Source organism: Lottia gigantea (genome assembly GCF_000327385.1).
Source record: "Lottia gigantea unplaced genomic scaffold LOTGIsca_113, whole genome shotgun sequence".
NCBI classification, from domain to species: Eukaryota; Metazoa; Mollusca; class Gastropoda; family Lottiidae; genus Lottia; species Lottia gigantea.
In genome coordinates, this window is record NW_008707077.1 from 513,080 (window position 1) to 540,074 (window position 26,995).

The 26,995-nt window shown below is 30.7% G+C and overlaps 1 protein-coding gene across 1 annotated transcript; it reads left to right on the plus strand.

The window, feature by feature from the left end:
- Positions 1-391: 391 nt before the first annotated feature.
- LOTGIDRAFT_224357 (hypothetical protein) lies at positions 392-26,881 on the plus strand (the record flags this gene model as incomplete). The annotated part of the gene is made up of 42 exons (XM_009047542.1): positions 392-468; positions 3,802-3,883; positions 5,687-5,802; positions 6,596-6,678; positions 7,162-7,407; positions 7,660-7,838; positions 8,463-8,574; positions 8,839-8,982; positions 9,389-9,467; positions 9,753-9,831; positions 10,090-10,229; positions 10,523-10,688; positions 10,912-10,987; positions 11,200-11,279; positions 11,428-11,519; positions 11,812-11,952; positions 12,575-12,729; positions 12,948-13,053; positions 13,383-13,483; positions 13,920-13,988; positions 14,213-14,385; positions 16,752-16,886; positions 17,151-17,269; positions 17,739-17,876; positions 18,281-18,334; positions 18,736-18,907; positions 19,235-19,325; positions 19,497-19,615; positions 19,948-20,040; positions 20,312-20,383; positions 20,635-20,786; positions 21,055-21,160; positions 22,646-22,760; positions 22,992-23,077; positions 23,327-23,430; positions 23,752-23,897; positions 24,231-24,404; positions 25,041-25,122; positions 25,430-25,509; positions 25,905-26,117; positions 26,310-26,429; positions 26,729-26,881. Exons 3-42 carry the CDS (start codon positions 5,703-5,705, stop codon positions 26,879-26,881), a joined length of 4,845 nt encoding a protein of 1,614 aa, XP_009045790.1. The 5' UTR covers positions 392-468; positions 3,802-3,883; positions 5,687-5,702.
- Positions 26,882-26,995: the final 114 nt, after the last annotated feature.

Sequence of the window (26,995 nt, forward strand, 5' to 3'; positions counted from 1 at the left end):
TCTGCCAATAACTGTCAAAATATATATCAGAGACTGGATAAAACGCAGATATTTCGGACTAATCGAGTAATTAAATGATATATTATTTGTGTTTTTCTCTACTCTACTTCTGACAATTATTTATCCAAGCATATTATTGTCCTTTTTATGTATATGTATTTTGTTTTGTTTTTTTTATTCTTGTATTAGAAACAATTAAATAAATTGTGGTCCCACTCGTGTCATGTTCTAGCAGGACTACTATCGTCGAATGAGACAAGCCCAAGACAAGGGAGGTAATATTGATAACTCAAGAGTTGTCCTTTCTTGACATAAATTACTACTTTCGATTTATGTTCTCGTGATGAGCTCTGAAAGTCGAAGGGAATATTGATTTTTGGTGGATTGGAAGAGATCAGGCCGATTCTGGCCGTTCCAGAGAATGCAAAAGAAATAAATTATCATACTTAGACGAAATTTTGACAAAAGGTAATAATTTTTCTTTAATGATCATCAAATTTATAAAAATAAATCGCAGTTGTTTTCAGATCAAAACAAAAAACAAAATGGTCGAAAATGTCAAATCTATTAATATGTTTGTCTGACATCTGACTATGAATCATTATCATAATAGAGTTAGAACAGTTTCGTGTGCTTTAGGTTCTAGATCCAGATTTTGTCTCTGAAGGCTTGGATGATTATTTGGTTTTTTGTAGTTTTTTTTTTTGATTTTTTTGGGACAGGAGAGGGAAGAGAAAAACCCAATGCAACAATGGCAATTGACATCCAATGCAACTGGTTGTTGCATGATGCAGAACTTTCATCAATTCAGTCACATAGCATGACCAGTGTGCCCTGTAGGTAACTTGTGTTTGATGAAATTGATAATATGGTTAAATGATTTAAATGAATTAAGGGAATGGAACATGGATTCTAGGTTATTAGTATCATTTCTTGAAATAATAATCAGAAGAATTCATTTAAGACTTCTCACTCCCCTTTCAAAACATAAAAAGGTTGCTGATTATGACTTGTAGCATTGAGAACTGGAAACAAGCTTTAAAGGGACATTGCGGCTTTCCAGGGTTGATTTTGACCTTGAATATAATATATTAATAGTATTTAGAACTACTAAAACTGTATAATTCCTTCAAATAGACATCAAACAAGAAATTTAACTTTTTATTTATTTCCTTCACCCCTGAATATTTGGGTGACACCCAGACATCTTCCGTCGCAGCTTTGTGTAGACGAAGTTAGACAGGATGATTGAGTCTCCTCTATACACATGACGTCATCAACAAATATTCAAAATTAAAAGTCTATAAATGACGATTTGTTAAAATCACTTTCAAGCATAGATAATTATGGATACAATAGATTTGAAGGCGCAAATTTCGATGGTAAGCTGTGAACATTATTACAGATTTTATCAGAACAATTCACATTTATGAGACTCATGGAAATGCCACACCTGTCTTTTTAACCTTGACTGTTATTCTTGGATCTACTATTTATGTGCCCAAAATATACTTGTCAACAAAAAATTTATGATTGCTTAAACAGGTACAGACAAATATGCAAAGGAAACCAAGCTACTATTTGACTTAACATTTTTATGCAAATTGGATTTATATCTTGCATCTGGTTTTTCTGCAATATGACAGAATGTTATAATTGAATATTGACATTATAAAAAGGCAGTTATGGATGATGACATCATCATATATGATATCATCTAAATTTCTTCCCATATAATGCAAAAAGGGATCTTTGTTATGCAGTCTGTGACCTTTGTACCTAATATGTATTCATAAACTGGTTTACTACCAGTGCATAAAACTGTTTAGCTATTTTTATGAAAATAGAGCAAAACTTAAAGAGTCCTTATGCAATGTAAATAACACCCTTTTAGCAAGATAGCAATAATAATACAATAAATTTGACAAGTGATTGCTTATTAAAGTGTGTCTGTTTGTTCACAGTACTATTTGAACCTTGGTCCTATTATATAACTCAGATTACATATAGATTAGCCTTCATCAAGAAATCATAAATTATAATCAAAATTCTTAAGCTTTGAGCTAAGCTGCTTGTATGTATGTTAGTCTTTAACTCTGTAGAAGAAATTTTAGGGGAATTATATTATTTCATGAACTTGAATCAAATCAATTTAAATACATGTTTAGATTATTTTTTGTTAAGTAATTAGGCACATTGCCAAGTTTCAGCTGACCAATTTAAGTTGCTGGTATATCATTATCACCTGAAGTCCCGACAGCTGAAAGAATTTATGTGTTGAAAATGGCTGAAAATTGCACTTGTTGAGTCTACTTTGACAGTTATAGCAGTAATACATTAATGCAGAAACTATGACTCATTAAGAAAGAAATATATAGGTAGTCAATAGTCAATAAACTTGAATCATAAACCCACCGATTCTTATATTTCCTCTGCTCTCTGCTGATCTTTGTACAAAAATATTTCAAATTACCAGACTGAAGCTCTCTTTTTTTTTTCACTTACTTTTTTCATCATTTTACTTTTTGTGCCGCGTGCTGTTGTGATACAAATGGTGCTCTCAGTAAACGACATGTTTTATGATCTGATTGACAATTGTGAATATCAATAATAATCTTCTTATCTGAAACATGCACATTAACTCTTCATTACTTTGGTGTGAAGATAGATGCCTATTTCTCTATTATAATGTACAGATTTTGTTGACTGATAAAAAATGGAGTAAATAATGAGATTCCCAATGAATAACCATCACAAAATATCTATCGAAACCTCCTATGGGTTACAGTTCATTTGAGCTGCATGATGAACTTATGATCTCGAAATAACTAGCTCTGTGTGTAACTGCAATCAGTAGCTGTTACATTTAAAACTTATGAATACCATTTTGTCTTTATGATACGAGGGCACCTAAATAGGATTTATAGGTTTGCCAAAACTGAAGAAAATACTGAGTCTGCTCAAATAGGTTTTCATCATAGTCTGTTATTTGCAACTACCAAGCAGGTCAAATGCAACTTTACACGCAAATGATTGCAGACATTTGGAGATCATAAGCTCAGATCGCAACCCACAGTAACCAACACACAAATCACTAATGATATGGTGTGAGGACACCATTAAATAGTTCAAAGCTGTCCCAACTGTCCAATGAAACTGCACCAGATGGTTGCAGATTCCCACTATTTAAGCCTAGGAAAGAAAGTAAAACATGAGTTAATAATGACAACTGCAATGTTTCAGTCGTCTGCACTGCTGTTTGACAAACTCCAGTCATTTTAAAACATGTTGTTTCAAAACTCTGCCAGTAGCAGCATCAACCTATGTCCCCCTTCAGTTTTAGAATGACAAGCAAGCTGTGTGTAGTCAGGAAAATCATTATATCTGTTATAATTGTGTCAGTTTAAAATGTCAAAAATTGAAGTAGAAACAACAAGTTAAAAAATAAAAAGTGGACTTGAACGCATGTTTCAAGTTCTAAGTCCCTGAGGAACTAACTTCTAGTTTATATTATCTATTAAAGACAATTATTCAAGTTGGTTTAGCACAAACTGGAAAACGGATCAATAAGAATGTTCTATTGCAGGAAGATTCCAATACAGCCTGGCTTCTAGGCAGCAGAAATCAATAAATCTTCCCTTCCATTCACCCGCAGTTCATAATTTATTCAAAATTAAGGACTTGATGCATGGATAGACTACATATGGTATCTAGACAGAATATTTTCAACATTTTCACTCCAAATTTGGACTTAAACATGGAGTGAATTAGTAACTTATAGTCTTTTATTTATATTATTAGTAACTATGGAAACAAAAATGGATTAAAAGAAACAATAATTAAGAAATTAACACATACGGAACTGGAAATTTCCTCTTTAAAGGTAGGTATTACTCATAACTAATTATCTTGGGAGCCTGGCACCATATTTCTGCCTTAAGTAAGTCTATTTTTTAAATTTAACCATGTGCCTTAATTTGACAGACAGACTTTGTTGGTCATGGTGTCATTAATTATGACATGATGTCAATATCAGACTGACATGTCTTTCATTGTAAATGCAATGATGTCATGACGTCACTATTTATTGACGCAGAACAGAGATAATCTAATGATTTGCCAACAAAAATACTGACAAGGTTATTCAATAGAGAACAAGAATAACAAGATCTCGGAGAAGGAGGTGAAAATAGATTTTTGCGTGGGTGTTTGAGTATCAGATAATGATTTTAAATAAAAAAGAAATGAAGTTACGTGACCATTGAATCTCAGATCGGAGCTATACGTAATAACCTTTCCAAGATATTTTATGGCCAGAAGAGTAGATTGATTTTTTTTCTGGCCTTGACAATATGGATTTTGTTAGACAATGAGATGTCGCAATAAATTGGTGGGATCGTTTTGGATTTCAACAGCAATTTTAAGATATAGTATCCGACAGTTCTTAAGTAGGTGTTATTATCATTTTGTTTTGATAAGTCTAATGAAAAATTGAGAAAATGTTTATCAGTGAATGGGATAAATTTTAGAAAAAATAAATGAAAATTAGATTCAAAATGGTGGAAATCAAACAAATGTCTGTAAAATAATGTTTGCCTCTGTTGTGGATGAATTTGATTTTTGTAATAACACCAAAATTGAGTTTTGATACTGCAGTCAAGAACAAAATGAATATTATGGATTCAACTTATATTCTTTGGGATCATTACAACAAGCAGGTGTCCAGCCAATTATTTTGCATTGGAATATCGGTATCCATTAATAGCTGTGATGTCTATGCTGCAGTGGACTTATTCAAGGTCACAGAAGTCTTCCAGGCTGACCAAAATTTAAACATAATTCTACAATCTGCTCTCATTTTATAAATATTGAAATTCTTTTACACTCAGTTTGGATTTTTTAGGGTTAAGAAAGATTGAATGAAATAATTAATAAGATCTAATTAAAACAAGAATGTCTTAATTAGTGTTCTTAAATTGATCACTGTTGTTTTTATTATGTCTATATTTAGCTCTATCAATCAGGACTGTTCATTAACCATATGTTCAAATTCTAGAGTTCCACATAGACACAAAATCTACTGCAGATCTATTCTATATCAAAAGATTGAGAAAGTTTTTCATATGTAGGACCTCTTTTTGGATTAATCCTTAATATTGTAATTACTTATATTAGTGAATTGAGAATTGGATATTAATATTTTAATGCAGGTTTTCCAGCTTTTGATGCGTATCATAGCCATTAATTATGGCTTCTGTTTGCATAATTTCTATTTTCTGTCAGTTATCTGTGGTTCTTGTAATTATAGAAATACTTAATCATATATAAGGTAACAATGGCAATAGCTTCTATTAATATCTTGGGTCCTATCTGATAGATATATCATAAAATGTTATGTTTTTAAGAAATGCGCGACCATCATGTATGACTAATGATTGGGAGAGGAATTAGATCCTATCAGTCTTCAGGAACTCATAAAAAGTTAACAATTATTTTTATGATCCCATTTATATTTTATTTTGTATTAGGAATATTAAGCCCAGACAAGTTCTATTTTAATGACTTTTTATTGAAGGTTGGTTAAAAGTTTGAATATATATTTTCATTATGTTGTAGATTTGTTGTTATATAAAATGTTTGTCTAATCTAAATTTTTTAACTTATGGATTATCTCTGTTTTTTACAGACACCAAGAAACCACAATGTCATCTGTTAAAGTAGCTGTAAGGGTTCGTCCCTTTAACAATCGTGAAATTTCTCGTGATGCAGAATGCATCATTGAGATGTCAGGTGATGCAACAAGTAAGCATCATTTTATTTTAGAATTTTATTCTGTGGTAGAATATAGACATACGAAACTAAGTATGGTTCTTACTTGGAAATAACACACACAAACTTAGATCAGAGCCATTTTTGATATTACATTTAAAGCCACTTCTAAACATTGAAATATACTTGAAATATTAAAGCCTTTTCAAAATTTGATTTATCAAGTAGAGGAAGAGATTCGAAATGGTTGTGGACTACGTTGCTGTGTGTTATTTCCACTTAAGAAATATACATAGCTTCTTATCAGAACATAGATAGATTTTTACTTAGATAGTTTTCTAACTTCCAAGGTATAGAAAGTCACCTGTAATATCAATTAATTTTTAAGCTCTTTATGTCTGCATTCTAGGAGCTATTTAGTGTTTGACCCTTTGAACATGGTTTGATGTATGATAAACATCAAGAACAGAAAGCTATAAGAGCAGACTTTAATGATCTGTGGCATGACTTGGTAGTGTTGAATTGCAAGAAAATGCAAAGAGTATCCCAAAACTAGCTGTATGTAAAGCTGTAATGTTTCAAGGACACAAATGCCCCCTTTTTCAAAAATGACAACATTGACAAGGTGTATCCATGTAACTCTGATCCTTCTTTATTTCATTATTTTGAATGGTTTATTTGAATTTTCTCTTCTGGGTATCATTTGATTTTTTTTTATAGATATATACCACATAATTCTGTGGCTTTTAGCAGGGGTCTTCTCAGAGGTTTTAATTTGTTGATAATTTGTTCATATTATCTGACAAATATTTCATTTATATTACAGCGATAACCAACCCCAAAGATGGACCCAAAGAAAGAAAAACAAACACATTTTCTTACGATCATTCCTATTGGTCACATACTAGCGTAAGTATCATCTCTATTTAGCTTCATCTCCACTGTATATGTCTAGCTGTTAAATAATCTTTAGGGAAAATAAAGTAAAAAATGCCCTTTGAAACACAGATTCAATTTTACTTACAATATAAAACAAAAAGACATTGGCATATGTATGAGTTTTAATAAATGCATGACCTAGTCATCTGCAACTGTTTCAGTTAGTCATAACTGTTTCAGTTAGTCATAACTGTTTCAGTTAGTCATAACTGTTTCAGTTAGTCATAACTGTTTCAGTAGTTAGTACTGTTTCAGTTAGTCACAACTGTTTTAGTCAGTCATAACTGTTTCAGTTAGTCATCTACAACTAACACTTTTAGTCAGCTCCAACTGTTTCTGACATCTGTATCTGTTTCAGTCACCTACAACTGTTGTACGTTTAAGTATAAGTAAGAATAATAATTGAAATTTGATTTACTTACATTATGTCAGATGTCTGAAATTAACTTTTAGCCAGAAGATCCTAATTTTGCATCCCAAAAGAAAGTATATGAAGATATTGGTATTGATATGTTAGATCATGCATTTGAGGGGTACAATGTATGTATCTTTGCTTACGGACAAACAGGAAGTGGTAAGAGTTATACTATGATGGGTAGAAATGAACCCGGACAGGAAGGCATCATTCCTCAACTTTGCGAAGATTTGTTTCAAAGAATCGAAAAAGGTCGAGCTGAAGACATTAACTTCTCTGTAGAGGTAAATATTTTTTTTACCTTTGACTTTTTTATAAAACATACTTGATGGCATTTTGGCGATAGTGCTACATATATAAGATTTTTTCAGAATTTGCTCCTGTTTAGTTCTTATTTCAAATTCAGCTACCCTTGAAATGAATTTTATTTATGATACATAAAGTAATAGCAATATTGTATCCATTAAATGAATCCTCTTGACATACTTCTCTGATCTCCTCAAGGTTCAATTTAATATAAGTATAATTGATTCTAGGTGAGCTATATGGAGATATATTGTGAACGTGTTCGTGATTTATTAAACCCCAGTAATAAAAACAGTTTACGTGTCAGAGAACATCCACTACTTGGACCATATGTTGAAGATTTGTCTAAACTAGCTGTACAGAAATTTGAAGACATTAATAAACTTATAGATGAAGGAAACAAAGCTAGGTATGTATCTTCCACCATCTTATAGATACAATATGTTTGGTTGTGTAAATGTTGACTATTGCTAAAGAAAAAAAAATAAATGGAAAAGTACAATACCAATAATAAAGAGGCATGCTTACCGTTAGATCATTCTTACCTTAGTCACAGAAATGGCTAAGCTAATAAGTAATAATGCTCACAGCTCACCATCCAAATTTGTGTCTTCAAATCTATGTGTGTCCAGAATTGTAAAGCTACATTGACAACTTGTCTTTTCTTTAGAGTCTTCCATGAGCATGCAGTGGATAATCTGTATTTTATTATAACTTTTGCTGTCATTTTGTCTAAAGGTTAAATGTAAATTGATTTAGTTGAAAGGTTTCTCTAGAGCATGCACGCTCATTTTTCCTATTATAGACATTGTGAACAAGACATGTAATATTCAGGCGAAACCAATGAACATAGAAGCAAAAAGGAAAATTTCTAGTTTGAGAGATTATGTGATTTTAATCCAGTTCCATTTCTCCTGAAGACTTTATTTATATTTCAAGGTCCAATTCAACCTCCAACAATGTTGATTGTAGCTGTTAGATTTGAATCCTGTCAACAGGATGTATAATGATCTATTATCTATTTATATTATAGAACTGTAGCTGCTACCAATATGAATGAAACCAGTAGTAGATCTCATGCTGTATTTACTATTATATTCTCACAGAGACGACAAGATGAAAAAACTAACCTTATTGGAGAAAAAGTAGGTCTATTTTCACTAATTATTGTTACAATTTTTACAACATACCTGATTGCCCGCTTAGTAAGTTCTGCTCAATTGGGATTCAAGGAACTAACTACAAGTTCATTAAAGACAATTTGAAACAGGGTTCAAGATTTTCTCTACATGCACAGATAGCCGTAGGTGGAAAGAGAATAACTCCTACAATTGGAACACACAGAACCCGTTCAGAATTTACCAATCATGCACACTGTAAGAATGTTTATTTATTAATGTATATTGTAGGTAAGTAAGATCAGTCTGGTTGATCTTGCTGGTAGTGAAAGAGCTGATTCTACTGGAGCTCAAGGTAAAAGATTAAAAGAAGGAGCTAACATCAACAAATCTCTGACAACACTTGGAAAGGTCATCTCAGCTCTGTCAGAAATTGTAAGTTTTTTTTTAAGCTTAGTGATATATTTTAACTTGATGTCTATATGAACCAGGGCTGTTGATTTAGCTTTATTTTCTGGACGTGACCGAAAGGGTAACTGAAATGTCAGATCAACATTCTCTGTTGGACATCAAGTATAGGTAAACCATTACATGTCATTCAATGTCTGTCCAATGCAAAATTTGATGATAAATAACTAATGGGATACAAAGTAATCTTGAACAAAGTAAGAAGTTGAAAATGACAAAGATGATGTTCTTTTGGGAAGAATACTGTATACTATCTAGAACTAATGATGTTGTTCTCATTCTAGCCATTTCGATTTCACTCCTTATTGAAGCAGGCGTAGGGGCTTGTACTTGTGCTATTGATATTTTATATGTGTTTGGATTTTCATTCCAGGCCAATAAAAAGAGGAAGAAAGCAGACTTTGTACCCTACAGAGATTCAGTATTAACATGGCTACTCAGAGAAAATCTTGGTATAATTTCAGTTTTAAATCTTTATAGAATCACTTATCATTTAATTATCGCACTCTTGCTATCTGACATCTGCCAAAAATACACTAGACCAGGCAATGCAGACTTCACTCTCAATTCCCACGGTGTCAAACTGATGTTTGAAAACTTGAAACATTCGTTGAACTCACTGATCATTTAGTCAAGTCACATAGTTTCGGTATATACCATGTCAGTTATTTTTGTTAAATTGACAAAAGACAGAATCACCATTGTTCCTCAAGTGATCTATACTGTTCTATTAATAGGTGGTAACTCTAAAACAGCAATGATAGCAGCTCTTAGTCCTGCTGATTTAAATTATGATGAGACTCTCACAACCTTAAGGTATGTCTTTCTCATCATAAATCATCAACTCATATATAAATTTTTAAAATGATGGATCCTTTCAGTAATGGACACATTATGTGGACATTTAAGCAATCTTCCTTTTTCTTTGTTTTTTGACTGGATCACACTTACTTGTAACAACTCAAATACATCATATAATTGTAAATATAACGCGCACCCTTTCCTATCTTAGAGTAAATCTGGAAGTTGAGTAGTTTTTTAGTCAAGTCTCATGAGTGTATTGATTTTAAACAGATATGCTGATAGAGCAAAACAAATTGTATGTAAAGCCGTGGTTAATGAAGATCCTAATGCCAGACTGATCAGAGAATTGAAGGAAGAAGTCAACAGACTTAAAGATTTACTGGCCAATGAAGGCATTGAAATAAAAGAAGGTACATGAATATTTGGAGATTTTATAATTATAATTCAAATAATATAAAATAAAAGGAAACTGTGAGATGAAACTTTAATATGTGCAATTCTGGGTTTTTATATTTTAAACAAAAACTATTCAATGATTATTTAATGACCAGAATAGTAAAGCCTATAGTAAATAGACAAGATGTTTATGTATAGCAAACAGGAAACAGATATAAAGGTTGAGCTAATGTTTTTAGTCACCAATAAAGAGTGTGGTTTATGTTTTTATTTTCAAAATGATTAAAACTCTGATTGTTGTATTTAGGTCTACCTCAGCCAATCAGTGGTGGTCGTACTCGGAAAGATTCATTGAGTTTTGAATCGGGAGAAGAGGCTATAGAAAGAATACAGCTCTCAGAGAAATTAATCGCTGAATTAAATGAATCATGGGAAGAGAAATTAAGAAAGACAGAAAACATACGAAAAGAAAGGTCAGTGGGAGTTTAAAGTAATTCTACCATTACTATTACTTTTACTATTAATCTTTATAAATTGCTTCTTAATATTCATTTACTGGTTGCTGATCAATTGTTCAATTTTATAATCATTTGTCTCTATATCAACATGCAAATGTTTTGCCTTTACAAAAAAATGTGTTAGTTTTATTTACATTTTGGTTGAATATAAATTTACTGATGTGTTATTAACAAATAGAGAAGCTGTTTTGGCAGAAATGGGTGTGGCTTTAAAACAAGATGGTGGCACAATTGGTGTATTTTCTCCTAAAAAGGTAACATTTTTTACTTCATTGTATTTTTGTCGTTAGGGTTTTCAGTTTTTTTTTTATATAAGAGAATATGCTTTAAACTTTTCTTCTTACATTTTTGTGGATTAATTTTTCAATATATCCACAATATATTGTTTATTCATATGATATACTTAGTTTCCCAATCTATATTTGTGTCTATATTTATGTCTATATTTGTGTCTATATTTTTACAGACACCCCATCTTGTCAATTTAAATGAAGACCCACTGATGTCTGAATGTTTATTGTATTATATTAAAGATGGTACTACAAAGTGAGTATAAACACTTCAGTTACTATGTATTATATATATTCTAATAGTTGGCAGTGATTCCTTTCATTTATTCTTTCATATAATCAGTGAACTGACATAACTAGCTAAATATCAGTCTAGAATATTGATATATCTGATGGTATTTCAGGGTTGGATTAGGAGGTCCGAATATCAGTCAAGACATAACATTGAGTGGTGCCAATATTCTACAGAATCATTGTACATTTGATAATAATGATGGTAAGTAATGCCTTGAAGTCATTTTAGAGTCTCTAGTTATAGTGCTTACTGTTTTAATGATCTCCTTTCTCCTTCTAATATCATATTCTATTCCTATAATGTAAATAGCTAATAAAACAAAATCTGAATCATCAGACAACTTGATTGTTTCAATTTCTGATTTTACTGAAGTTTGACAAGTAGTATATAATCTTAAAAGTTTGACAACATTTCAAAGTTTTTTTGTGTTAATTTTAGTTAATCTAAGAAAGAATTTTGGTTAAGATATGAACAATTTTATTTTTTCTGCTAGGTGTTGTAACACTAAATCCTATGGAAGGTGCTCTGTGTTATGTAAATGGTCGTCAAATAACAGAACCAACAGAAATTAAAACAGGAGCTAGAGTTATTCTAGGAAAACATCATGTCTTTAGATTTAATCATCCACAACAAGGTATGTTCTTTTCATTGTCATTATGTTACATCAGCAGAACAACCTAAGGTCTGTCAACCAGCTGGTCCTTGGCCACACCAGGAGTCAAATTTGTTAGCTACTTCCTTTCTTCATAGTCTTCTGTAAATCTTTCAGATGCTCTTGGTATAAAATATATTTTGCAAATTTTCTTTGATTGAAATATTGATTGTTTTTATTTCAGCCCGAGCCAGTAGAGCTCTACTTATGGAATCAACAGATAGTCTTATCAGTAAGTAAACTATAGATATTTAGAATTAGGGAGAGAATACCAGATAACTTTTATTTTTAATTTTTCAAGACAATTGGCAGTTAGGAGGCAACATGTCTGATGGAATATTGACTTAAGACATAAGTTGTCAATGTTTGCTCTGATCATGTCTGATCATGTGCAGTGCACAGTGACTTCAAAACAAGTCATATTGTTGGTAGCATGGTAGCAGACGACACACACTGACCAGACACAAGCTAGCCACCACATAAGATAACAATGGATTCTTGAACTCTGATTATTCTCATATTAACACTTACAGCAGTGTAGATATACCTTTTAAACTTCATATTTCCATTTTCAAGTAGATAATTTATGTTTTTGGTATTTTAGGTGAACCAGTGGATTGGACATTCGCTCAACTTGAACTTCTGGAAAAACAGGGAATTGACCTGCGTAAAGAAATGAATCAAAGATTATTAAACTTAGAAGAACAATATAGAAAGGAGAAAATTGAGGCTGATATACTATTTGAAGAACAAAGAAAGGTAACTGTTATTTCAAGTACTAGAAAGTCAGATTGAAGCAATTTCTTGGCTTTGTGCAGCTTTACCTAGTTTATCCACACAGTAAAAATTGTTAATAAATTATTTGATTATATGTAAAACTTTATTGAAATTATCAATCAAAGGTGAAGATTTTGAAATTCATGCTTATATTTGTATGGATATTTTTATATGGATATTTTTATATGGATATTTTTTAGGATTATGAAATACGTATCCAGTCTCTACAAGAACAAGTTGAACGTCACTCTATGATGTCAAGTTATGCTACTATTAATGATATTGATCTAGAGGAAGAAATTGAAGGTTAGAATTTATTCTTTTCTGCAATTTTTTTTATGTTGACTTGGTTGTAAGAAGAACACAACTGACTTAATTTTATCAGGGTTAACTGCAACATTCAAACTGAGTCGTTTGGAATAATGCAGAAAGGCCACCAGACAGTTACAAGCTCACCAATAATGCAACCCAGACCACAATGTGTTTAATGTAAGAAAGCAAATGATGTCATGTAAAGTTTCCAACTCTGCTAGAATACAAAGTAAACATTACTTATATTACATTTAGCTGTGGCTCAGACAGACTAAACATTGTTGCACTCTGTATATTTGTATGTTGAATGTTACCAGTAACAGGTTGTATATTTACAGAAGAGTGTACGTGGACAGATAGACAGAGAGATCTAGTTTACTGGGCATCACGTAAATGGAAGTATCATCAATTTACTTCTCTCAGGGTAATTCTAGAATTAAACATATCATCTCATAATGCCTTCAGACAGCTTAGGCATACCATATATGGCGCCCATTAAAGATGCTGTCCTGGCCTTGGCCTTTACATAGCGAAAGAATTATCTGTGGCCCCCCTTGAAAATTTGGTGGTCCATGCTCGGCCCCCTCACCAGATGTTTTCTAGAAATTTTACTGTGTAGTTCAGACATGATTGCTTCAGACACTTCTAGATAACATAGTCAATTAGTCATACCATTGCCATTTATAAAGTTCAAGTGTATGCTATTCTAGATTCTTCAAAAATAAACAAGTCAAATGAATCTAATCCTTGATCTAACAGAATTGTTTTTTCCGTTAATACCAGAAGCGTCTTTCCTTATGCTACCCACATCATCTCTCAAACATTTCCAGAATTTCAAAATACACTGTGTTCTTTTTTAGGATGATTTGTGGGGTAATGCTATATTCCTTAAAGAAGCCAATGCTATCAGTGTGGAACTGAATAAAAAGGTATAAGATTTTTTGTTATTGATTTATTTTTAATTATCTTAAAAAAACTTGTTTACAATCAGAAGCATTGGGATTAAAAATATGAAAACAACACCTGAATCAAATTGTAAACTAAAGTATTCTGAAGGACAAGTTTTAAGAGAATAACTCAATAGCTGATGAATTACCAAAGAATATTTTGCCTATGCTATCTATTAACTCAAATGCTCACTTTGTTTTTCCAGGTTCAGTTCCAGTTTGTATTATTGACTAGTACTTTATATTCTCCACTACCACCAGATCTTCTGCCAGTGGAGGACCAGGATGAGGACAGACCATTCCCTAGAACTGTGGTAGCAGTAGAAGTTCAGGATACTAAGAATGGAGCCATACATTATTGGAGTTTAGAGAAATTGAGGTATGTAATATTAAATGAGAAAGTTTTATATGTTGTATAGAGCAGAACTATGTTTGTCAATGGCTTTTATAAACATGAGGTACTTAAACCTATTAAAGGGATTCTAAAGAGACTTTCTAAAGTTTGTATGTATATTGGAGACACTGATAGAATCAATTTGCAACATCCCAATTTTCAATCAGACATCTGTGCTTCCTGCAATTCCACTTAAACTAAGTGTTTGATGGTGTCACTAATCTTGAAGGACATTATGTGATACAGCATATTTTTACAATTAGTGACATCGTAATTTGGATTGGTTGGAATTGATGCTTACAGTGTCGCTGCTACACACATTTTGAAAACCCCTTCACAATCCCTTTAAGTCTAACCGTGTGTCATACAGTCTTTTAACTTAAGTACAACAGCTATATGTATGTGTTAGCCAAACTTGGTTAGATGATCAGAGCCAGCTAATTTTTATTTGATCTTTTCTCTGCTATGAAACAGAACTGAAAATATCATTGACAAGGATGTCCCCCACACAGAAAAATAGAGAAAAGGAGACCATTGAGAATATTGTACATGATTCAGATGTTTACAGATATTAATGTGCTTTCCAGATTTCAGTTGCTTTAGTAATTTTGTGTTTTTCTCCATGTTTTATATCATAGCATAATATTCTTCATATTGGTATACTTTTCATACATTTAGTTTTTTTATTTTTCATTTTGTCTTTTCATTTTATGTTGCTGCATTTTCAATTCATTATCAATATATTAAGTCAAGTTGTGTATAACAGTTTTTAGATATCACCCTAACTTTACAATGGACCCTTCCATCATGCATTTTGATGTTATATAAAACAAAAAATTATGAATGTGTGGAAGAGATCAAAATGTTCAAGGGATGTCAGGTTAACTATATTTTATCTTGACAATAAAATAGTATAATGCAAAAAAAATGTTCTGTTGACAAAATTATCCTTCATTTCATTTCATCATAAATCTCATTTTTGCTTCATTCCGTTTTGTTTTCATGCATTTAATTTTGTTTTGGTTGCTTCATTCTATTTCTAATACTGCAGTTTTTTGTAAATTGTCCTTGAATGTTAAAGCCTCTTTATGGAAATTGATGATGCACTTTTCTTTTCGTTTATTTTATGGAAATATCCCTTTGATTTTTGATATGACTAACATAGTTTCATGTCTGGAAACCTAATTTCAGTAAAATTTTGAAATAGATAACAACACAACTTTGAAATTTGAAGAATTATTGCACCATATTAATAATTAAATTGTGTTAGAAATGTTAAAAAATGAATTAAAAAATTGCATTTTTAGACACCGATTAGATAGAATGAGAGAAATTATAACTGATGATGCTTCACCTGTTACTCCGGAAGCTAAACAAGATTTCTTATCATGCATCACTGGCTGTAGTCAACAAAACGTCTTTAATTTTAAAAATCTCATGCAACCCAGGTGTGTGTCCATTATTTCAATAATCTAATAATATAGGGATGTGACATAGAAAAATAAAATTCTAAATTCTTTCAAATTGATGTCAAATTTGAAATTTACTATCTTGAGGTTTTTGCTTCTTATTTTTGACTATCTAATATATCTCCTAATATTTTATTTCATAGATATTTATGTTAAAGAAAATAAAATTGTTCATTATGTCATATCCCTTAATTATTCTAATCAAGAGGCTATAACATTCAGGGTTCATTTAAGGTTCTCATTAACATATTCATCATTATGCTAATTCATTTTTAAATTCACCTCATTTGAATAATATATGCAAATTAGATATCAATTCAGTTCCACTTTTGCATTCATCTTTTCATCTTTGTCTGTTGTAGCCTCTTTAGATTATTCAATGAATATTATGTAGCACTACTATGTAGAAGTACTGTAAATGATACAACTAGGAATAAATGAGCTATTTGACTGGTGCTTTAAGTTGCCCTCATACCATAGCGAACACCAATTAAGAATAGCAGCCATAAGTTTTGAATGCAACTGAGTGGAACTCATGGACATTTTCATTAATTGCAACCATACACAATTGGTAATCGCTATTGTGTGAGAGCACTTTAAGACACTGGACATTTGAGCAATACAGAATATAGATTGACATCTAATTACCTTGCTACCCTTTCCTGCTGTCATAACATTTTATTCCTAATACTAATATAAATTAGCTATTTGCCTTTACTAGGTGCTACAGGTTACTGGTCATTCAGCAATATAACACCCAGCCTTTCTACCCTAAGTTACTCTCATAATATTTGATCTGAAATCATCCCTTTCTAATCATGTTGTTATAGAGTGATACTTGTAAGTCTGAAGGCTCTATCAATGTATTATGTTATATTATAGAAAACGTTTAGAAATGATGAGAGAGATGTATCCTAATGAAGCTGAGATGTCACCTGCCTCAGCTCCACAGATTGAAAGTATTTCTGGTGGTGATCCTTTCTACGATAGATTCCCATGGTTTAGATTGGTCGGCAGGTAAGTCTTCTGATTTTGTGCTAAGTATAAATCTACTCTTCTAGCAAAAATTACAGTTAAAAGCTATTATGCTTCATTGCTGTTTGTGTTCAGATCATATTTATTATATTATTTGGGTAAATTCCCAAATGAAATATTGCTAAAATTCATTGCTAAAAGATCATACAATATTTAAACAAAAATGGATGCTTCTTGTTCACTTAACCATAGCTGTTTAATTCTAAAAAAGATCCCTTAAATGATTAAGTAATATTTTTGTTTCAGATCATTTGTATATTTAAGTAATTTATTCTACTCTGTACCATTGATACATCGTGTTAATATTGTCAGTGATAAGGGAGAGGTTAAAGGTTGTTTACGGGTGGCAGTTCAAGCTATCACAGGTATTGACTATTGACATATATAACATTCAAGAAAAGTCAAACTATGGAAGAATTTTGATGACACTAATCAAGACCTTAGCAAAAAACAACATATAAGATACTGCATGCAGGCAAACTGGTTACCTCAGGTGACTCTATGTGCCATCCATAATCTGACAAAATTGTTATGCATCTACTGATATTTAGTATTCAACTGCATGTAATAGGAAATTGTTTATCATCTGTTTTGAATTGGTTAACACACTACTTTTGATGTTATTGAGTCCAAAAATTCAGAGAAACTTGTGATGTAAGGAAAATCTCTTCAGATAATGGATGGCAAGTGTAATTAACCTGCACAGAGGACGTGAAGAAATATAGATCTACATGAAATTGGTACAAAGTGTATTAACACCTATTTTACTCGAAATTTTGAATACAACATTAGGTTCCCATTCATTCCTACAATTTGACTGTATCTTATTTCTAGATAATATGAATGAGAAGGAAGAGTTGGGTGATCATCCAGCTGGAGTTAAACAATCTAGTAATGTTAATATTACTTTCTCTGATAAACAGTATTTTAATAAGGTAGTGTATATTCCAGATCCCCTTAGACTACCTCACTGTAGACAGAAAATAAAATAATATGAAATATGTCTTACTTTGGCAGAATGAAATAGACGGTAACAACCACAACCATTTTTATAAGTACTGGTATGACATAAATCATTCATTTTTCAATTTTCCGCAATGAGAAATGATCTTTTGCAGGCTTTATCACACACCACCTTGATCATTATTGCTTCATTCTAACAATTATTGATAGGCATTACTCAATCAATTTGATGTTTTTCAAAATGTGTTATGGAGGCCATTGAAAACTGACTAATTTTTCGTAACTTTTTATTCAATTTCCAACAAACTATGTATTTGTATTGAAATAGTTTGTTTATTAAACTATGTTTTATACTATTTAGAAACAGAACAATACAATAATACCACCAACTACCATACCAGACAATAAAATAGTAGCTGATGAAAGATTTGTTGAAGGTGAAACAGATTCTAATGAAACAAATTCAGGTCAGCATTTTTTTATATCAGACAAAATGACCATTGACTATATATTTAAATAAGACAATTATTATGGATAGATTTTGCTAGAAATTTTATAACTTGTAAGTGTGGTTTTCACACCATCATCAGGAATATAATGAATATAAAAAATATAGAAACATAAAAATATATAGATGGTTGTATGATATGCTAATGAAGAGTTAAGGATTTTATTATTTATTTTTACTATTGAGTCCAACTAAGACAATAGTTATCAGTTAAAAAACTATCCTGATATAATCAATGTGCTAATAAGTAAAAATATAGAAAATAAATTATGAGTTTTTTGTTATCCTTCTGACTTTATAATTCATTCTATTCCACTATTCATTCCTTATTCTTTCATTATATTGAATTATCAATTATAGAAGAACGTGCTCACCAAGACAGTAATAAATTATCACATGACTTCTATCCTGAGATTAATGAGAAGACCATTCCAGAACATTTACAACTTGGTAGTCAGTTTACATTCCGAGTTACAGTTCTACAGGCTACTGGTATTTCTACTGAATATGCTGATATCTTCTGCCAATTTAAGTGAGTGAAAGTGATTTTAGATATTTCAGTAGTGTCTGTTATGAGTAACCTTCAGATCTGCACTTATCTGGCCCACACCTCAATTCCTCTTCTATACTATCAAAACAATTTAATGGATAAGTGTCAATCACACTTAAAACTGAACTTTTTCATCCAATCAGCAGTGGTCAAATTTTCTATTAAGTTCCTCACTTAATAGTTAAGAATTTCACAATCATGTGACTTTTTGACTGACAGAGAGGACAACAAATTTTAAAGGAAAGGAGTATACTCACTCAATGACTATCCTTTTATTTATTGATACTCACATCTATTCTATCATTACAGCTTTCTCCACAGACATGATGAAGCTTTCTCTACTGAACCATTACGTAATACTGGTAAAGGTCCTTCTCTAGGTTTCTACCATGTACAAAATGTAAGTGTATATATTTCTTAAGGGCAGTCTTGGAATATTTCATTGAGGCATCATTCATGAAGAAATATTGTATATGTCATCAACAAATCAATGAATGTTTTTCAAAATGCATTTAATTCTTGTCAAAGATTTCCTTGTGGTATTTTATACTGTTTATATTTAATATTTCAGTTCACAACCACCGTAACCAAGTCATTTATAGACTATATACAAAGTCAACCATTAGTATTTGAAGTATTTGGTCATTACCAACAACATCCACTACATGATCAAGCTAAAGAATCTATGCTGTATGTATTTTTCTAGTTTCCATTATACACATATCCTCTTAGCCCACTTCGTTTTTACTTCAATCATTTCCTAACCTTTGTGATACAACATCATTTTGATTTTGGAAAACAACTTTGAAAATAATTTTGTAAGAAATAAATGAGAATATAAGAATAATAGTAACCAATAACAAAATATTTTCCCTTTTTAAAATAATACATTAATTTTAGAGTGATATAGAATTGATAAGACGGAACCTGAAACATATTAGTTTCGCGCTGTGCAATCTTCAGACCGTCTAATTACATAGACAAAATGCTTTTGAGTGTATATTTTACAGCTTCAATTTCAGAATTAGACCACCGATTTCTCTAAGTTTACCATCAGTTTTACCAGTTTCCCAACCTGTTCCCTCACCTAAATATGGTATTATATCTACACCAAGGTACCTTGCTATTATACTTACTATTATAGGCCTACCTATTTTAACACTTTCAAATTATTGACAATTTTGTGATTGAATTATTGAATACTGTTTGACAATTATCGTTGGCTAGTGTAAATTTTGCATATTTTTTATGAATAATTTTGTGGTCAGTGATCAGTTTGGCTTGATAATTTTTTATTTGAATCTCTACTGCTTTGTTCATTGTTTTGTTTCATTGTGTATTGATACCATTATAATTATATCTTATTATCTTATAATTGTTTTTCAGTTGTTCCCCAATCCATGCTAGATATGATGTTTTGGTCTGGTTTGAAATCTGTGAATTGGCTCCTAGTGGAGAGTAAGTTATACTTTTTGAAGTTTTTGATTTTAACAAGAATTATGATATGCTGTAATATTGAGTTGAAATATGTACAGAATTTGGTGTTCAAAAATGATACTTTTATTTTTCTGACCCAGGACATTGTAAAATCAACAGGTTTTCTTGTGATTTGTGCATAAGTCAATTTTCATATGAAACATTTCTACTACAAGTTATGTATGATATGACAGGAAGACTCGGTGTTGTCATTCATGTACATTATATTTTAGATATGTACCAGTAGCAGTAGATCACAGTGAAGAATTACCATGTAGAGGCACATTTATCTTACACCAGGGTATCCAGAGGCGTATTCGTATTACTATAGTACATGAAAATAACCTTGATATACAGTGGACAGATGTACAAGAACTAGTCACTGGTCAGTTATATTACATTACATTGTCATTAGAATAATATAGTTATCTAAATATTTGCCTTACCAGCTGATAGAGGTCGTAGAGAATGTAAATATCAATCTGAAAATGACAATAGTCTAAGCTACTGTGTTTCTGTTGAATGGATTTAAGTTTTGGAAAGTGGTATAGATAAGTAATATGCAGCTATTGTAGATGAATATTTCCCTCTCACTGTAAAAACAAGCTATCTTGATCTTGATTGTTACTTTAAAACTTTGTTTAAATTTTCAGGTCGTATCAGAACAACTCAAGATTTCCGAGATTATGACAGTGATAATAGTGTTTTATCACTCAGTTTATTCCCAGCTCGCTTCTTACACTATTCTAATGATAAACGGTAAGTAATACTTATTATTACACTATTCTAATGATAAACAGTAAGTAGTACTGATTATTACACTATTCTAATGATAAACAGTAAGTAATACTTATTATTACACTATTCTAATGATAAACAGTAAGTAGTTCTGATTATTACACTATTCTAATGATAAACAGAAGTAATACTTATTATTATACTATTCTAATGATAAACAGTAAGTAGTACTGATTATTACACTATTCTAATGATAAACAGAAGTAATACTTATTATTATACTATTCTAATGATAAACAGTAAGTAGTACTGATTATTACACTATTCTAATGATAAACAATAAGTTGTACTGATTATTACACTATTCTAATGATAAACATTAAGTAGTACTGATTATTACACTATTCTAATGATAAACAATAAGTTGTACTGATTATTACACTATTCTAATGATAAACATTAAGTAGTACTGATTATTACACTATTCTAATGATAAACAATAAGTTGTACTGATTATTACACTATTCTAATGATAAACATTAAGTAGTACTGATTATTACACTATTCTAATGATAAACAGTAAGTAGTTCTGATTATTACACTATTCTAATGATAAACAATAAGTAGTACTGATTATTACACTATTCTAATGATAAACAATAAGTAGTACTGATTATTACACTATTCTAATGATAAACAGAAGTAATACTTATTATTATACTATTCTAATGATAAACAGTAAGTTGTACTGATTATTACACTATTCTAATGATAAACAATAAGTAGTACTGATTATTACACTATTCTAATGATAAACAATAAGTAGTACTGATTATTACACTATTCTAATGATAAACAATAAGTAGTACTGATTATTACACTATTCTAATGATAAACAGTAAGTTGTACTGATTATTACACTATTCTAATGATAAACAGTAAGTAGTACTGATTATTACACTATTCTAATGATAAACAGTAAGTAGTACTGATTATTACACTATTCTAATGATAAACAGAAGTAATTCTTATTATTATACTATTCTAATGATAAACAGTAAGTAGTTCTGATTATTACACTATTCTAATGATAAACAGTAAGTAGTACTGATTATTACACTATTATAATGATAAACAGTAAGTAGTACTGATTATTACACTATTCTAATGATAAACATTAAGTAGTACTGATTATTACACTATTCTAATGATAAACAGTAAGTAGTACTGATTATTACACTATTCTAATGATAAACAGTAAGTAATACTGATTATTACACTATTCTAATGATAAACAGTAAGTAGTGCTGATTATTACACTATTCTAATGATAAACAGTAAGTAGTACTGATTATTACACTATTCTAATGATAAACAGTAAGTAGTACTGATTATTACACTATTCTAATGATAAACTATATGTAGTTCTGTTTATTCTAATGATAAACATGGATTTGTAAAGTCCTTCCAATTTTTTTCTAATGTCAATTTTGTTTCTGATTTCAGAGTATTTTTCCAGTTTGAAGCAGCGTGGGACAGTTCATTACACAATTCACCATTGTTGAATAGGGTCACTCATAATGGAGAACAGGTTTATTTGACACTCTCAGCTTATTTAGGGGTAAGTATTTTGTTAAAGTACAAGTGATAAGTGATAACATCCTGCTTAGGAAGACAGATACAAACATAATATGTATAGTTTACAATAGAAATTCCCAAGAAAATAATTTTATATACAATAAACTGTAAAGAATAATCTGTTAATCATTTGAGTCTCTGAAGGAAGCTTTCTTTGAATGGATTATATTTTATATTTATTGACTCTAATTTTGAAATCTATGTCAATCTACAGGTAGAGAATGGTGACCAACCAGCCTGTATAACTAAAGATCTCTGTATGGTCATTCAATCTAGAGATACCAGAATTTCAGCTCCTAGGTATGATTATATTTTGTTTATATTGTCTATGTCCATAAGAAATATCAGAACATGAGCCAATCCATGTTCCAATTCAGCTTGATTATTTTCCTATAAATTCATATAAATTTAATGTCACCACGAAGGTTTAGCATCACAATAGCATATTGGAAGGATCTTTCAAATATTTGGGCAAATCTTTATGGTGTAATTTCTCTATATGAACAGATTTGGGAAACTTTGACAAAAAATTAATTCTTTCTTTTGTAGAGCATTGAAGAGTTTCTTTGGTGTCCTGAACAACCATGATTCCCATAAAATATCTGGTATTTATGAATTGTTACTGAGAAAATGTTCAGAATCAGGCAGTCCAGGTAAGACAGCAGATATCCCCAAACTTTTTGTGTGAACATAATTGTAAAATTTAGGACTGATGAGCTTCATCGACAATCTGCATTTGACACATAAGAGCTTGTAATTCCTTGTCCTGTAAGAACCTGAAATTGAACAATTGTATAATGAGAATTTTAGAATTTTAATTTTTTACAAACCTAGTTCTTTTGTGACTGACTGTTCTTATTTCATTTGAAGTAAATTTTGTCTTAGCTTGCTTTTACTTAAATACTTCAAAATATTTACTGTTTTTATCACATTAATAAAAAGTTTTTAATTAAGATTAATTATTTGAATGACAGGTGTACAAAGAAGACAAAGACGTGTATTGGATACGTCTGCTACCTATGTACGTGGAGAAGAAAATCTGAATGGTTGGAGACCACGAGGTGATTCTCTACTTCTTGATCATCAATGGGAGTTGGAGAAACTTACTCGATTAGAAATGGTATGTTTGATAGACGTTCTTATCTTAAACTAAAATTGATTTAGTTACTGATAAGGAAAGGGAATATTTACCTTTGAAAATATTATCTAATAGAACCCTTGTTACACAGTAAAAATCCTTAATAATATTGACTCTCTAATAATAAGATTGAGCATCTTCAGTCTGTATTCTGTGTCAGTTAGTGATGTTAACAACTAATTAGCAATAGGATCATCAATGATCAGTCAAAATTTAAACAATTGCTTCAAAAGTTCTTATTAGCTGACCAACATTAATGTTTCCCAATCTACATTTTTTCAAAGAAATAAAATATCTTTACATTCTATTCAACAGGTTGAGAAGACACGTCATATGATATTACTGAGAGAAAAACTTGTTGAACAAAATAAACTGGATGAATTAAAACGACTCAACCAAGAAATTGAAAAATTACAAATTTCTGGTAAAAAACCTGATACTCAAACAGATGAAAAAGTTGATGAAAATCCTAAAGATATTGATATCAAGGTAATATTATAGAAGTAGAGTCTTATAATTATCTATTATTTAGTATGATATTTAATATTTCAGCAGAAGAATTAAATGTTTTATACATGAGAAGAATTGAAATGTTGTATATGATTATTTTTGTTTATAATATTAATGTTATGTATGATTATTTTGTTATAGTAGGAGAAGAATTGAAATGTTATGTATGATTATTTTTGTTTATTATAGGAGAAGAATTGAAATATTATGTATGATTATTTTTGTTTATTATAGGAGAAGAATTGAAATGTTATGTATGATTATTTTGTTATAGTAGGAGAAGAATTGAAATGTTATGTATGATTATTTTTGTTTATTATAGGAGAAGAATTGAAATATTATGTATGATTATTTTTGTTTATTATAGGAGAAGAATTTAAATGTTATGTATGATTATTTTGTTATAGTAGGAGAAGAATTGAAATGTTATGTATGATTTTTTTTATATTTTAGGAGAAGAATTTAAATGTTATGTATGATTTTTTTTATATTTTAGGAGAAGAATTAAAATGTTATGTATGATTTGTTTTATATTTTAGGAGAAGAATTTAAATGTTATGTATGATTTGTTTTATATTTTAGGAGAAGAATTTAAATGTTATCTATGAATTAAAGACAGATGGAGATAAAGATAAAGAATTAATGGCTAAATGTGTTAGACTAATGTTACAGGGACGTAGACCAGCTAGAATGGCTTGTGTAAGTTTTAACATACATTTAGCACAGATATTAATGCGCATCCGACTCCGATTCAAAACATTAACTAGAACAGTTCACATTATTTTTAAGGTAGTGTAAGTAGTCATTTGCAGAATGAGCTTGGCATGTTTGGTTTCAATTTCTATTTATTTGACCTAAAAATAAAGTGGACTAATCATCTCGATGTTTTGAATGTAATGTTTGCTCTACTATAATGACCCACACTTTTTGTAACTGTCCAATTCTATATATTTTCCAGGCATTTATGGATGAGTCTATTATCAGTACTTCAACTAGTATGTCAGATGAAAGTGAAAATAATTATTATAATGTTCAACAAAACCCTGATCATCTGAGCGCTAATGATCCTAGAATTACAGATGTTGTAGCGTAAGTTTTTCTTTCGTTTTAAATTCCTGATGTTTTCTACTCTTCTTCTGTAAGATAATTTCTATACAATATAGCTTTCAGAATTTGTTGCACCAGGGGATTGCGAAGGTATTTACAAGACATTATCAGTTTGCATTCCAGTTTGTATCGCATCATTAATGCAGAAAAGAGTTGCTGATATGAAAGGATTTTAGAATGCATGTTCACTATTCCAGAACAGCTGGTATCACTCTGCGATTGTGTTTGTCAACCTGGTATCACTTGTGTGGTGTCCACAAAGCATGTATTTTTGTGGCTTCAGGAGTTTTGATGGTATCAGCACTATGTTTTGGACTGCGCCTTCAGTGGACTATAATTATTATTTTCAGTAGATCAGCCAGTCCTATTCAGTTATCTAAGTCATGTGATAGTATTACATCATCAATAGTCACTGATACTCAAGACAGAAAACTGTCACTACCATTAAATAGTACCCACCACGATTTTCAAGATACCTCTATGTATGTGGATATTGAAGAGATTCGGCCCAGTCCTGTGGTCTCCAGACGTGGCTGTCTCAATATACTGGAAGAAAAGACAAATGAATGGACCAAGAAATGGGTGGTAGGTCATAGACATTCTACAACTCTCTTTGTGGATTTTTGTGATAAATTTGTATCCTCGTTCAGAACATGAACAAAGTCTAAAAGCAATTTTTCTTCAGTAGAAGATTAGGTTTTCATATGGCTTTGACATTTTGGTAGAGAATGAAAAATGGAATTGTTTCAATATACATGAAATAAATTGTCATTACAGATTGTACGAAGACCGTATGTGTATATATATAATAGTGAAAAAGACCCAGTAATACGAGATATTATTAACTTGGCCACATCTCAAATAGAATACAGTGAAGATCAACATGCCATATTAAAGGTTAGTTCCAGGTTTCAGTATTTGAAATGAATTTGTGCATTCATAACCGTGAATATAAGCCTACTTTCTTTAACATAAACAACATACAAGCATTGTAAAATGAATTGAAGCATTGAAGGAAAGAATTTTACAAGATTTTAGGATATTTTTTATTAAACCTGAGTCTATAATTTTGTGCAAACCAGATATTTAGAACACTAAATCTTAAAGATATTTTGTGAATTTCATTATCAGTATAGATTTTAATAATGTTCGTTGTTGTGTAAAATCATTGAATTTTTAAAACAATTTTTTTTCAGACAATCAATGCTTTCTCAGTTATCACAAGGCATCGTGGCTTCTTACTACAATCTTTAGATGATAAGGACTTCCATGACTGGCTGTATGCCATTAATCCTCTACTTGCTGGACAAATCAGGTTAGTTGACTATCATGCAATTCACTGCTTCTGAAGGATGTGTCTTGTGCACATAGATGTCATGATATTAGCCATGAAAACTGTACATCTAAGAAAGTAGAGTGGTCTACCCCTTGATTAGTATACTTATTTCCCCAATTTTGTCATT